This window comes from Triticum aestivum, chromosome 1A (assembly GCF_018294505.1).
Source record: "Triticum aestivum cultivar Chinese Spring chromosome 1A, IWGSC CS RefSeq v2.1, whole genome shotgun sequence".
Taxonomy (NCBI): Eukaryota; Viridiplantae; Streptophyta; class Magnoliopsida; order Poales; family Poaceae; genus Triticum; species Triticum aestivum.
The window spans coordinates 35578317-35591424 of NC_057794.1; the positions used below are offsets into that span (position 1 = coordinate 35578317).

A 13108-nucleotide genomic window follows, 5' to 3' on the forward strand; every position below is an offset into this window, starting at 1 on the left:
TTTTTTAGTCATAGGAAACCTACTAAAATATGTATTAGCCCTCTCTCTCATTTAATTTCTCTCTTTTAACACATGCGTGTTCTGGATTGGAGGGTTTGAAGGATAATAAATGCTCAATAACTTGATTTTAGTCTTTTTAGTATTTGGATCCAAGCATGGGTGAGGCTAGCAAATTTTAGTCCCACTACTTTTAGTCATGGGACTAAAACGTATCCAAGCACCCTCTTAGAGGGTGCTTGTATCCAACGGACTATTTTTAGTCTGACTAAAAATAGTCTCTTTTAGAGGCTAAAGTTCCAAGCACCCCTGACTAAAGAGAGGCTAGGACTTAGTCTTGAGGCTAAACTTTTTTAGTAATACGAAACCTACTAAAATATATATTAGCCTTCTCTCTCCTCATTTAATTTCAATCCCCCGAGTTCTGGATTGGAGGGTTTGGAAGATAATAAATGCTCAATAACTTGATTTTAGTCTCTTTAGTATTTGGATCCAAACATAAATGAGGCTAGCAAGTTTTAGTTCCACTACTTTTAATCATACTTGCTATTTGCATGCGGTAAAACGTTTCATGCGTAAGTACGACCTCGCTACTACTCCCTTCGTTCCTAAATATTTGTCTTTCTAGACATTTCAAATGACTACTACATACGGATGTATATAGACATATTTTAGAGTGTAGATTCACTCATTTTGCTCCGTATGTAGTTACTTGTTGAAATGCCTAAAAAGACAAGTATTTAGGAACGGAGGGAGTAGCTACCTAGCTGGGGCAGCATGCACTTGCCACCTTCTCATTCCATGCACCCATCCATGCACTAACCAATCAATGCACCCATCCATGCATTCGCTTCTCTTCCTGCCGCCAACCTACCTACACTCCGCATCAAGCTGAAGATCATCAGGTACTACTAAAGCGGATTAATAATCAACGAAAAATCGATGGGAATTACAAAGATACGTACTCCTACGTACTGCTCTACCTGCGTACGTACAACGCGCGCAACGTACGGACTGCTCTACGTACTACGACGACGACTGCTGCTGCTGCTGCTACTGGTGGCTAGCTATAGGTTGGAGGTAGTATATAGCTAGGCGACGTCGCGCTGCTCCTCCTTGATCGCGCCGGGGAAGAGGTCCAGCGTCTTCAGCGGCCGGCAGAACAGCCCCGTCGCCGTCACCGGCGCCGCCTGATCTTCCGTCGCCGCGGCCAGCTGCTGCGGCTGCTGCTCGTACCGCGACGGCCGGCATGTGTCCTCCACCACGCCGAAGTTGCCCAGCCTCCCCAGCGAGTACTCCGGCGATCCCACTACGCCTCCTCCCTGCACGCACAATAGTATGAACCCAGGTCAGGTCATGAACTCATAATCAGCTCAAGGTAAACGCAGACGCAGCATGTGCGTAGTAAGTAACAAATCGATGGAGGAGGTGACAACGACAAGGTAGCATCTTAGGTTTCGTACCTGATGATGGAAGGAGAGCGGGGTGTTTGGCGGCGAGGGCTCGGCGCACCGGCTTGCCGGCACGCCGGCGAAGGGGTAGGCGTACCCAGCAGCAGCAGCGTAAGCGGAAGCTGGGACGGTCGTCGGGAGCAGGTGCTGGTCGTAGCCGCCACCGGCGCAAGAGGCGGAGTAGTACTGCTGCTGCTGCGGGTGCTGCAGCAGCGGAGGAGGCACCGCGCCGGCGCCGAGGAGCTGCTGCTGCTGGTGGTACTGGCCGGCGTTGGCGGCGGCGTAGTAGTGCGCGCAGGAGAGGAGGTGGTGGCTCATGCAGAGCCTGCGGCGGAGCTTCTGGCGGTCCCGGGCCTTGTGGTTCTGGAACCAGTAGAAGACGTTCTTGCCCTCGATGCGGCCGTAGTGGGCCAGGTGCGCCGTGATCTGCTGGATCTGCGACGCGTTGGGGGTGCGCAGCCCGCCGCGGTACATCTCCTCCAGGATCATCAGCTGCTCCGGCGTCGGGCACCACCGCGTCGTCCCCGTCACCACGCTCGTCGCCGCCGCCGTCGCAGTCGCCGTCGCCGCCATCGCACGTGCTCTTGGCTCTTGCTTGATCTTTTGGTGGAGAGTGCTGTGTGTGGACTGTGGACGGAGAGACAAAAGGTGTACTAGGAGGAAGAAGAAGAGAAGAGAAGGGGAGTTTGCTGGTTGGCTGGGTTCGTTTGGTTTGGTTGCTCCCTGTGTGGCAAGCCAAGGATGGCTGGGCAGGGGTTATTATAGGCAGCCGCGTGCGCGCGGCGACACTCTCTAGAGCAGAGATAGAAAGAGAATCTAGCTCTAGAGAGAGAGAGTGAGTGAGTGTATGTGTTGTGTTAGAGGGAAGGCTCTAGAGAGAGAGAGAGCATGGGTGTGTAGAGTGACACAAGGAGGAATGGAGAGTGGCCAAGGGCGCATGCATGCATGCAAGAATTAATGTGTGTGGTGTGTGTGTGTGTGTGTGTGTGTGTGTGTGTGTGTGTGTGTGTGTGTGTGTGTACCGTTGTAGGGTGGATTTCGTGATTGTATAATCGATTGCACCATGATGGTGGTGGCCGGCCCGTTGCATGGTGCTCCGATTGGATACATTTGTCTTCGAGACATTTTGGTTCTGTCTCCTCCTGGACACACGTACGTACTGGCGTGGTACGTACGATGGATGTATACGTGGTGACGGATATACGCAGAGTTATTTGCCGCTCGTGGTACTCGCATGTGCTCTATAACACTACGCGCGTAGTGTCGCGCGCTGAAGCGGAATATACATGTCAGTGGGTACGTACATACGCTACTACTACGTGTTTCCTGCCATGCATGGACAGGGGCGCAGAGAGGGGAGCAATGCATGCATGTGAGGTTCAGTTAATGATATGGCGTATACGTGTCCGTATATGCTGTGTGTGGAAGTTGCAAAATTGGGGAGGCATGCACGGGCACGGAATTCGGCTTGGGAAGTTGGCTCAGTGAGTGAAATCGTGGCTTTTCGCTGCAGAATGTGAGGAGCTTGTGACCACCACGCTTCTTTTTGCAAGTTGAAGAGAAGGAACTGAGAGTAGAGCGAGGGGCTGACTGTACAATTTCTTTTATCAGAGATACTATGGGCAAAGAAACAAATCCGGAGGGGAACTCTGATCTATCGATGAACATCATGTCAGTACAAAGAAGACAAAAAGAATAAAAAATACGTCCATATTCATAGACCACCTAACGAAGATAACAAGCACTGGACCGAGACGACGAATGCATGCCACCGTCATCGTCCCTTTCTTACGAGAGCCGAGCAAAACTTTTTATAGTAGACAGTTAAGAAAACATTTATGCTAATGGCCCAAAAAACTAGTGCATTAGAACAGCAACCGCCGCTGATGAAGAGAAGCGTAAATTGGAAGGATCCCAGTAGACAAATGAAGGCTGGATCCCAGCAAATACGCTGGAAATAAACACCGACCGAATCTTGCAAGATCCTTCGAAGACACACCTCCACACGCTATCCGATGATGCTAGAAGTCCTGCCGGAATTGGGGGCTAGGAGGGAAGAACCTTATTCCATCTTAGGGAGCCGCCGACGCCTCCCCTTACTCCCTGAGCAGGATACAAACCATAAACAAAATTTAAAGTACGAAGTAGAAACCCTCCAACCAGACAAGAGGTGGGATCCACCGCGTCTCTATAGCGCTAAGACCAGAGAAAACGAGACAGATCGGCCGCAGAAGACAAGGAAACTCTAGAGGGAGTTGCTCGTGGACGAGGTCGAGGAAAAAGGCATGTCTGTGCCAAACCCTAAACTTGCTAGGACAAATAATGCAGATGCCACCATTTTTGGACTCTTATTTCATCTGTATAATTCGTAAAAATGCACAATATTCCCTAAATCATTTCGAACTCACTAAACTTGGCTATCATATGTTGGATCACTTTACCCGTGTAGATTATCAAAGAAGAGAATCGTGCCTAGAAGTTTCTAGCAGAGATTCGGAAATGGAAGCGAAAAGTTGGCTCGTCTTATTTCACATGATTACACACGTAACGAGATCCGCTGAAACAACTTTTTGGTTACTGTAGAGAGAGCGGTACTGTAAGTACGTTAATCTATAGAAAATGCGTCCTGGCTTCTCTGCTGCAAGCGCCTTCAATGTTTGATCCGTATCTAATACGGTTCTATTAACACGTATGTGACGCCTTCTTCTTTCTCTCTGCCATTGCATCAGACAGACCCAGCTAGAGGAGAGAGGAATGAGAGAGAGAGAGAGAGAGAGAGAGAGAGTTTCAATCGCATTCAAGGGTGGAATTACACGTAGGATTCTGGAGATCTGTCTCGGATAGCGGGCGAGTGGAAGAAAAAGGACTAGCTCGGAAATTATGAGGCGATGATGGCCTCTGCACCGGCACTAAACGCGGCACCGGCACAACCATCCCGTCTCATCTCTCTCTCTCTGTCTCTGTCTCTCTCTCTCTCTCACACACACACACACACACATCGGAGTTGCTGTAGCGAGCGTGTCGTCCTTGCAAGACTAATGGTGCTTTTACTTCTGCCTTGCTACCCTAAACCCTAGGCTTTGCAGTACCACTACACTGTGCTGCATGCTTTCATGGCCGCCGAGATACCGCACGTAGGAACCCTAGCTATAGCTAGCTACGGTTCAGCTCCGCGATTGTGAGCGAATTCGCTAAGAAATCCATTATCTGATTATCACCCTCCCAAACATTTTGATCATGACCGAATCCCTGCAGTTTAATCATGCATGCACACCGTCCGCTCGGTTGTCGGCCACCTCTGCCATGCAAAGCATGTTGTGTTTCCCCACGTATTCAATCGGAATTAAGGGAGCTGCCTTGATCCAACAGTTGGGCCGGATGTTTAGCCGGAGTAACTAGCTAGACAGACTGACAGATTAAGCACACTCAGAGACGGGGCAGCATACACACCATAAGTGGGCAGTTATACGGTGCTTTTAGGTAATGGACCACCACGACAGCTTCTTAACAAACGGCGTACGGACCGTCAGGTCGAGGCGAAGCATATTCATAATTGCTGTAATTAATCTGACTGGTGCCTAGGAACACGTAGCAGCACTAATAACTGCAACTGATTCAAACATGACAGTATTTGTCAGTATATATCACAATATTTGTATGGCACTATCTAGCCTCCAGCTAGTTAGCTAATTGTTCCCTACAAAGGATTACACTATTTAGTGACACTTGCTAGTCTTTATTTATCCTTGTGTCTACACCTGAGGGTTATTCCGTCCATTCAGGTTCAGTTTATGACACTCAAACATATTTCAGGGAAAACATTAATCGTTAATATACTATGAAATTATGTACAGCTGGATACTTCTTTCAAATGTTAATCAAATTATATAGCACTCCACGGACCGGAGCGAGAGGGCAGGGGGCCATCTCCGGCGACTTCTTGGTGGGTGGGTTGCATCGATGTCCGATGGTTTCGCCTGGAGCCGCGGTGTCTCTTCTAGTTAGTAGCCTCGGTGCTTCTTGTTGGGGTGTGGGTGCTCTTGTATTCTTGTTTTATCTTTGATCCACTTTGTAGAGGTTTTACTCATCACTTTGTACCGGTTCGGCCGTGTTACTTTATATATAAAGCGGCCGAAAACTTTTTTCAGTAATTATACAACACTCTTTGTGGCATGAAATTGAGGGCGTGTTCGGAAATGCTTCAGCTCCTCCAAATCCTCAACTCCTGCTCCTCAACCAGAAATGCTGCTCCTTGTAGAAAATAACGCCGGTGAATGATGTTCGACAAGTAGCTCTGCTCCCGATTCATGTGGTGCTAGGCAGGAAAACAGGAACGAGCAAGTTGGGTGTGGCCAGGCGAACCATTTTTCACTTGGCGGTGGTAGTTTTTCTGTAAATCTTATCAACTCCGTGATTTAAGGATATGAGATCTCAGAAATTGCTGCTCTGCGTAATGGCACTGCAACCGGCTTCACTCCGCGTTTTCTGCTCCAAGGAGTTTGCCCGTTCGGCATCGCTCCACCAACTCCGGGAGCGGAGCTGAGGAGCCGAGAGCATCCGAACGCGCTCTAAATAATATGTTGATCAATGTAGTGGTGGTCAAAGTTTTTTTAAATGATTGGACCTTATAAACCCGAACGGAGAAAGTATGCGACGAACTAATGGGCCTTTTGTTTGCATGTACCGTCGTGGTTTCTATGCAGCTACTTGCGGGTTGGTTTTGATGATGGAGCTTTATGGTGTAGTCGGTGTCACTCGTTCGGAGGTAGCATGACACTTGCGACTCCTCGGCGAATATCTTTTCTTCTTTGTAAATTTGTGTTCCATGTCTGTAGTCAGGTTGGCCGGTGTGTTACGTAGGTTGAATTGTATAGATTTTAGCACGGTTTCCGCCAGTTAACCAGCCAATTCTCAATCTTTCTTAACCAATGAAAAATGACAAGTCTTTTGCCTTGTTTCAAAAACAAAAGGTTTTGCAGCCAAAACCTGCCGTTCATTTTTGGCAACTTTTAGCTGAAGCCAAAGGCCATTTCAAACGCGAATCAGATTCAGCTGAGTTAAACGCTCACCTTTTGACAGGGCGAGCAGGAAACTCACGTAGGTAGGAGTAGCTATATAGACCCAGGCGGCAGAGCTATAGGTGGTAGCGACGCAGAGGGATTAATATGGAATCGACGCGCCGGCCGGCCAGCCGTCCGGCCCTGCTGCTGGCTGCTGCCACACGGAAACCGATCAAAATGCATATACTAGTACCACCGCTGGTACGCCACGGTAGTACCAGCGTGTAGTAGTATATGCATGCATATGCACGCACAGTACCGCGCCTGCATGCAACGCAACGGTGGATGGTGGAAATGTGACGTGTTGTCTGAAGGAATTGAATGGAAGAACCGGATCAGAAGCATGCTGGTGTTGGTGCTGGGCAGGAGGCGTCTAGTCTTGTAAAGTCAGTGGCCAGGGCCTCACAAACTGGCTGGAGCTGCGGGTGAAAAACAGCTGCGTGCAGCGCCTAGCACGCAGCAGCTGAATGCCTTGTCCTCTCCGTCCGTCCGTCCATCCATCCATCCGTCTCCAATCTCTATCTCTTGAGTTGGATCGGTGCAAGAGACACACACATCATGCACGTATTTGTCTTTGTTTCCTTCTTCGATTTCGTCTTGAGTTGTTCGCCTACGAGCAGCCGCAGGAGGAGCTAGATCCTTTTGCCGCCTACTCATTGGTGCATCATTGTGTCGTTGATCCGACATGCATGCTCTGCGTGCTCGGCCTTTTGTTCGTGGAGAGAAAAGAGAATAACATAAAACTAGGGTTTTCATTTGTGAAAAAACAAATATCACGTATATCAATCTGTGCAGTCCATGTACGCTCAAAACATGGCACGTACATACGTGCCAGGCTGCCAGGCGCCAGCATTGTATATTGCACCCGTATATAAGAAATTAATCCAGAACATTCAGACGGTGACATGGTTATTGCTCGTTTCGTGTACACATGCATCCTTGCATGTACCTGCTCTGCTGTGTGTAACATATTCCGCGCATATATTTGCATGGATTCCAAGTATCAGACACACACCACATGCATGCATATTAGTTGCACCCACGTACATATATACAACGGTACAATGATAACCGAAATGTCATGTTTCTGCATTCACGCATGTCCGTGCGTGCAAATATGATGTGTGTGTATATGTAAAAGGTATGTAATGTACCCAAGACACAGTAAACTCAAAGGCGTAGTGCATAGCCGTAGTAACAGAAAGTTATTGCTAATTCTGGTACGTACTTGGTCCCAAATATATATCCAAGATACGCGCGAATGGTATCCTCTACGTACACTTAATTTCCTGGCCCGTTTTTCTCCCCTTGTGTCAGTCCAGCTACACGTACGTGCCCAGCCGTGTGTACCTAGCTAGCCTAGTTACTCCAACCGTACATGTAATTAAACAAAAAATATTTGCTCCAGCGTGCCTGTGGATGCGTGTGTGTATGTACGTCTGGTCGATTTGATAGATCGGTTGAGGAGTTGACCGAGATGCCATGCTCATATTACTACTACCTCCAATAGTATTTATTGTTAGGGCTACTGTCTGCAGCGGCAGTAGTATCATCTTATCACAGACTACTCCATGCAGGACGTAGTAGTAGGATGGATGCATGCGGCTGGTAGCTGCTGTGTGTCTGCGTTGATCCCTGTGGTGTTCTGCGTGTCTCTGGCTCTCGGGAATACGATCCATGTACAGTACGTAGCGGCAGCATGCACGCACCGGCCTACATGCATGCAACGTCACGCGAGATCTCCTCTCTTCCGCGGATCGGCGGTGCCAGCGGCACAGTAGTATTTTCTAGTCGTATTATTCATTCTTCTTCTCTGGCTTCCTTCCATGGCTCGACAAAGTTGACAAACTTATTGCTTGTCAGAAAGTGTTCACTCCTGTCAGAAGGGAAGAAAAGGCTATCGTAGTCTCTCGCTCACAATAGCTTTCTCTCTCTCTCTCTCTAGAACACCAGTAGCTGGGTATAGCTTCTTCCTCGCTAGGCGCTAGCCGGTTGTTTCACCATGAAAGACGACCTCAGCTCCGGCCCGACGGCCGGCCGGCCGGCCGTCGTGTTGTCCCGTCTCCTCAGTGGTGTACTGTTGAATATGTACAACTGCTAGCTAGCTATAGGCTTTGGGGTTTTCAGTTAATTGGCGAGAGAGAGAGAGGGCGCAATTAAGGGTGAACAGAGACAGGACCATAACAGCTTTCAGAGGGTACTTGCAGCCGGAAGATTTCAGAAGTAATTAAAGTACTCTGCGTGCGGTACTGCGTGTGTGTGGGGAGTGAAGAACCATGCAGGGCCTCACGTGATGCCATTATTTATGTTTCATTTTTGTACTAATGGTAGTAACAATCTATGATTTACATGTATTTTTTAATACTAAGGGCATCTTCAACACCTGCACTCGAAAGGCCCGCATACATTCGGAATGAGTTGTCTAGACATAGTTTATCATCCAACATGACCGTATTTGTCCACTGATGCGCCAACTTGTCCGAATTCCTGCAAATCTTACCCAATTGAGGAGGTTTGCGGGTGTTTGGACCTCCGACATGTAGGACTTCGGCACCTCCGACCCACTCAATTCCCTTTCCCGGGTCACTTTTCTTTCACTCCGCACCTACTCCTCCTTTGCTTTGCATCTACACACTTCTCATCCGCCGCCGATGCACCTTTTTCGACTGCCGCCCAGGCATTGCCGGACATACACAACCTCCACCCACGCGCCTGCCCGCCTTGGACTACACTGTCGTCCACCAAGGATCCGTCCGCAGCCAGGTACCCTCTGTCCCTGCCGACGCCGTCCATGGCGGACATCACGACCTGCAGGTGTTCGATCAAATAACATTAAGCTTTTTGATTAACCCTATTTTTTTCTAGAGTAAGGACGATGGCAGGGTACTCGGTGATGGAGGACGAGTTGTTGTGTGATGCGCGGAAGGTCATATATGAGGACTTTGTAGGCATGAGGCAAGAGTGCTTGACCTTTTGGCAAAATGTGCATTATTCGTTTAATGAGCAAAACCATTTCACGCCCTATGACTTGCACGTGATCCGTGAATAGAATGTGAAGTCACTAGCCCATCGGTGATAGACCATCTCCAACCCGTCATGAAGTTTTGTGGCACGATTGCACGAGTGGAGAGAAGGTGGCCATTGGGCTCACAAACCATTGAGATCGTAAGTTTTGCTTCTTGTTGCTCCACACGTGGGTCAATTTATTGATTCACTCAACGTTGAAACTTGATAATCATCACGTTGTATAGCCCGGACACGCTGTTGTGTCGTACCACAGGACCGACGGCTTGTCATTTACGTTCATACATAGTGGGATGAAGCTCAAGAGGCATAGTGCATGGGATGACATGTGCGGGATTCTGACCTGAGTATCGTCGAATTTGGAATTGATGAATTCAAAAATTTGTTGAACGTCTCATTATCTCGGATGTAATATTTACATGTGAACTATTGTTGTACTTGGGAAATTTGCATGTTATTTATAGATGAATTGTGCTACTTTCTACAATTATTTTGAGTGTTGTGAACTTAAGAAAAAAAAAGACGGGCGTTTAGGGGACATGATTGAATGTCTGGCTCCTGTATCCGTGTTCATGGACGAGTTCAGTCCATTCTGTGGACAAATAGTGTTGGACGCTCTAAGGGTAACACGTTAGGATGCATGCTGGACAATTGGATTTGTACTAATGGATAGAAATACATTTGAAGTGGTCTCGGGTCCAAAGAATCCTCTGGCTATACATTCCTTACATCTACATTTTAGCCAGAGTCTCCTATATAAAAAATTGTACCATTTTAACTCATAACTTTAAGCATTTTATCAATATGACTATTTTGATGAAAATATAAAAATACATTGCTGTATTCATGCTGTCTTTTTTACATAGTCTTCAACGTGTAATTTTGGGCCATAATTCAATATAGAGTTTTTGTAAAAATAAAACATCATAATATTGTGGAAAAAAACCATGATAAGTTTACTGCCACAATACTCACAGTGTCAATAAATTACAGGCTCCTTTGATTCCAAGGAATTGCGTATGGTGTTTTTTTTTTGGATGATTGGTATCCTTAGATTTTTTTTCTATATTGGTTGTTTGATTCATAAGATTGAATCCTATAGAATTTTTATCTAAAGAACCATTTGTACTACATACCATAAAAAATCTAGCATCCATTCGTATGTATTGAAGAAAACTCCCTTGTTTTTCCTGTGATGCAATCAAACAAACTGAAACCCTGTAGGATTCGAATGAGCATGACACTTTATTCCTATGTTTTTTTCCATTCTTGCATTTTCACAATCCTGCAAATCAAATTGGCCCTACTAGTCAAAGCTTGATGGTTTTGACTAGCCTACTCATCTATTTCCGAATATTGGTGGTTACCACTATTGCATGCTCCAAGCCTCCAACCTCTAACCGAGGGAAGTGAATTTACATGACGATACTGACTCTGCATACATGCTACAGCTAGTACTGCTGCCGCATCTAAAAGGTTGAAATGTTAATACTACCACAGTACACCACCAATTGCAAAGGCACCCAACTTTATGTCTTGCTATCACACTCTCTTATCTGATCTGATCAAAGGCTAGCTAGCTGCTACTGTGGCTGGCCGGCCTGCATGCAGTAACTACACAAACATGTATACTACCCCTTGCTAGACTTTTTTACTGGTGCAATAACTTGACAGAAACAAAAACACAAGAGGGTATCCTTCTGTCTTACTGCTCCTGCAGTCCTAGTAAGTAGGCATTGATTGATTGCCATGCATGCACATCAGCATATACTCCCTCCGTTCCTAAATATTTGTCTTTCTAGACATTTCAACAAGTGACTACATACGGAGCAAAATGAGTGAATCTATACTCTAAGATATGTCTATATACATCCGTATGTGGTAACCATTTGAAATCTCTAAAAAGATAAATATTTAGGAACGGAGGGAGTACAATTCTTTCTTGAAGAATTCAGTTGGTACACACCGATCAGTACTAGTACTAGCTGGAGTAGTATTCACTCACTGACCACACAGCTGCTGATCATCTCCAATTCAAAACAGATTCTCCCCCGGCCACTCTTTTATGGCCCTGTGTGTGCATCAGCTAGCTTGTAGCTATGCATTTGCATGCATATTGAAGTCATCTGCATGTGAAATAAACATCTTGTCTCTCCCTGTTCCTCTCCTCTTTTTTTCTTTCCAAACTTTTCTGTTCATATCCATCTCTCTTTCTCTCTCCATCCCTCTCCCCTTCATCCATTAATACATTCATTGTGTCTCTGTGCAATGGTTAAGTGGCACTATACATACATGTACGTATGCACGTACACAAGGATGTATGCATGTCATCGGTAGCTAGCTTTGCTTTGCCTTTGCATTCTCTTGTAGCCAGTAGCCATAGGCCTATGGCTATGATACATGATTTCTCTGCTAGCAATCGATGTTGCAATTACTAGTAACCTGTGTGCAGCTAGGAGCTACAGCGTGTATTTATATGCAAGTGGTGAAGCTATATAGGTTTGCCTTTCATTAATTTTGTGTTGCTCTTTTCAGGAGAGGTCTCCCTAGCTACTCCCTGCCGTGGGAGTGGGACTGAGATCTTGCACCAGAGCTTCTAAAAGAAAACACAAAAGGTGAAGGGCTGCATGCAACAAGATCATGCATAGCTGTAGGAATTAGGAACCAGGCTGGAAAGTACATTTGGGGGACGGGCTCCAGGGAGCCCATCATTTGTTTTTTCATCGAAGATACTTTTTCCACATATCAAAAAATTCTGAAAAAAGTATACACTTAAGAAAACATTTGAAGTATACACGTACAAATTTTCATTAACACGATACATAGATAAAAATGTTTTATTCCTTTGTTGTATTTGGGCCAGTTATTTTTTATGTTTTTTTGTGTAGCCTGCAAATAATAGTACTCCCTCCATAACGCTAGTATATTTCTTTACGGAGGGAGTATTATTCAATGGAACTTTGCAAATACTTATAGAACATGTATATGTAATTGTAGAGTTTTTGTGATTTTTTAACTTAGGGGACATGTTAGAAAATTCATCAGAATAAAATGATTTAAAATTTTCAAATGTTTGAAAAAGAGAAGCATTCATAAGAAATATGTATTTCACAATTAGTCCACAATTTTCATTTAACTAGCTTGACACCCATAGTTTTTGTTCACAACACTTCTGATGGTTTCAAAATTTCCTCGCATATGCTTTCTCGGAAATTTGTATTATGGAAATAAGTGCAGATTACCCCTTCAATTGTCATCCAAGCCTAAATTCTCACATTTTCTATTTTCCCTAGTCTGAACTGCATACTTGTTTTTAATCCACGTGGCCATTATATCACAAAATAAAGTTTGACATTTAAGTGTTCTGTAAGAAAAACAATCTAACTCCAATAACGGTTAGATGACACTCCTTAACTCTAGAAGTAATTTAGTTTACATGCGCCACCCAAATTTTGGTGGTATTGGTTGTACCATCAAGGTGTCAATACTAGTATTGAGAAAATATCCATGTGGTAAAAAAATAGTTATGTAACCATAGCCCATACCGAAAAATAGTAAATCCAATTATTAAATAAA

At 45.7% G+C, this 13108-nt stretch overlaps 1 protein-coding gene across 1 annotated transcript; it reads right to left on the reverse strand.

Annotated features, from left to right (window-relative positions):
- Positions 1 to 871: 871 nt before the first annotated feature.
- LOC123083629 (putative WUSCHEL-related homeobox 2) lies at positions 872 to 2191 on the reverse strand. The gene is made up of 2 exons (XM_044505640.1): positions 1461 to 2191; positions 872 to 1319 (listed from the first exon to the last, which is right to left on the reverse strand). Exons 1-2 carry the CDS (start codon positions 2019 to 2021, stop codon positions 1089 to 1091), a joined length of 792 nt encoding a protein of 263 aa, XP_044361575.1. The 5' UTR covers positions 2022 to 2191; the 3' UTR covers positions 872 to 1088.
- Between the last annotated feature and the right edge of the window lie 10917 nt (positions 2192 to 13108).

Bases quoted from the DNA above. Each gene is read 5' to 3' on its own strand.
- LOC123083629 (XM_044505640.1), bottom strand. From the start codon at position 2,021: ATGGCGGCGACGGCGACTGCGACGGCGGCGGCGACGAGCGTGGTGACG. The intron at 1,320-1,460 runs GTACGAAACCTA...TTGTGCGTGCAG, and splicing joins CGCTCTCCTTCCATCATCAG to GGAGGAGGCGTAGTGGGATC.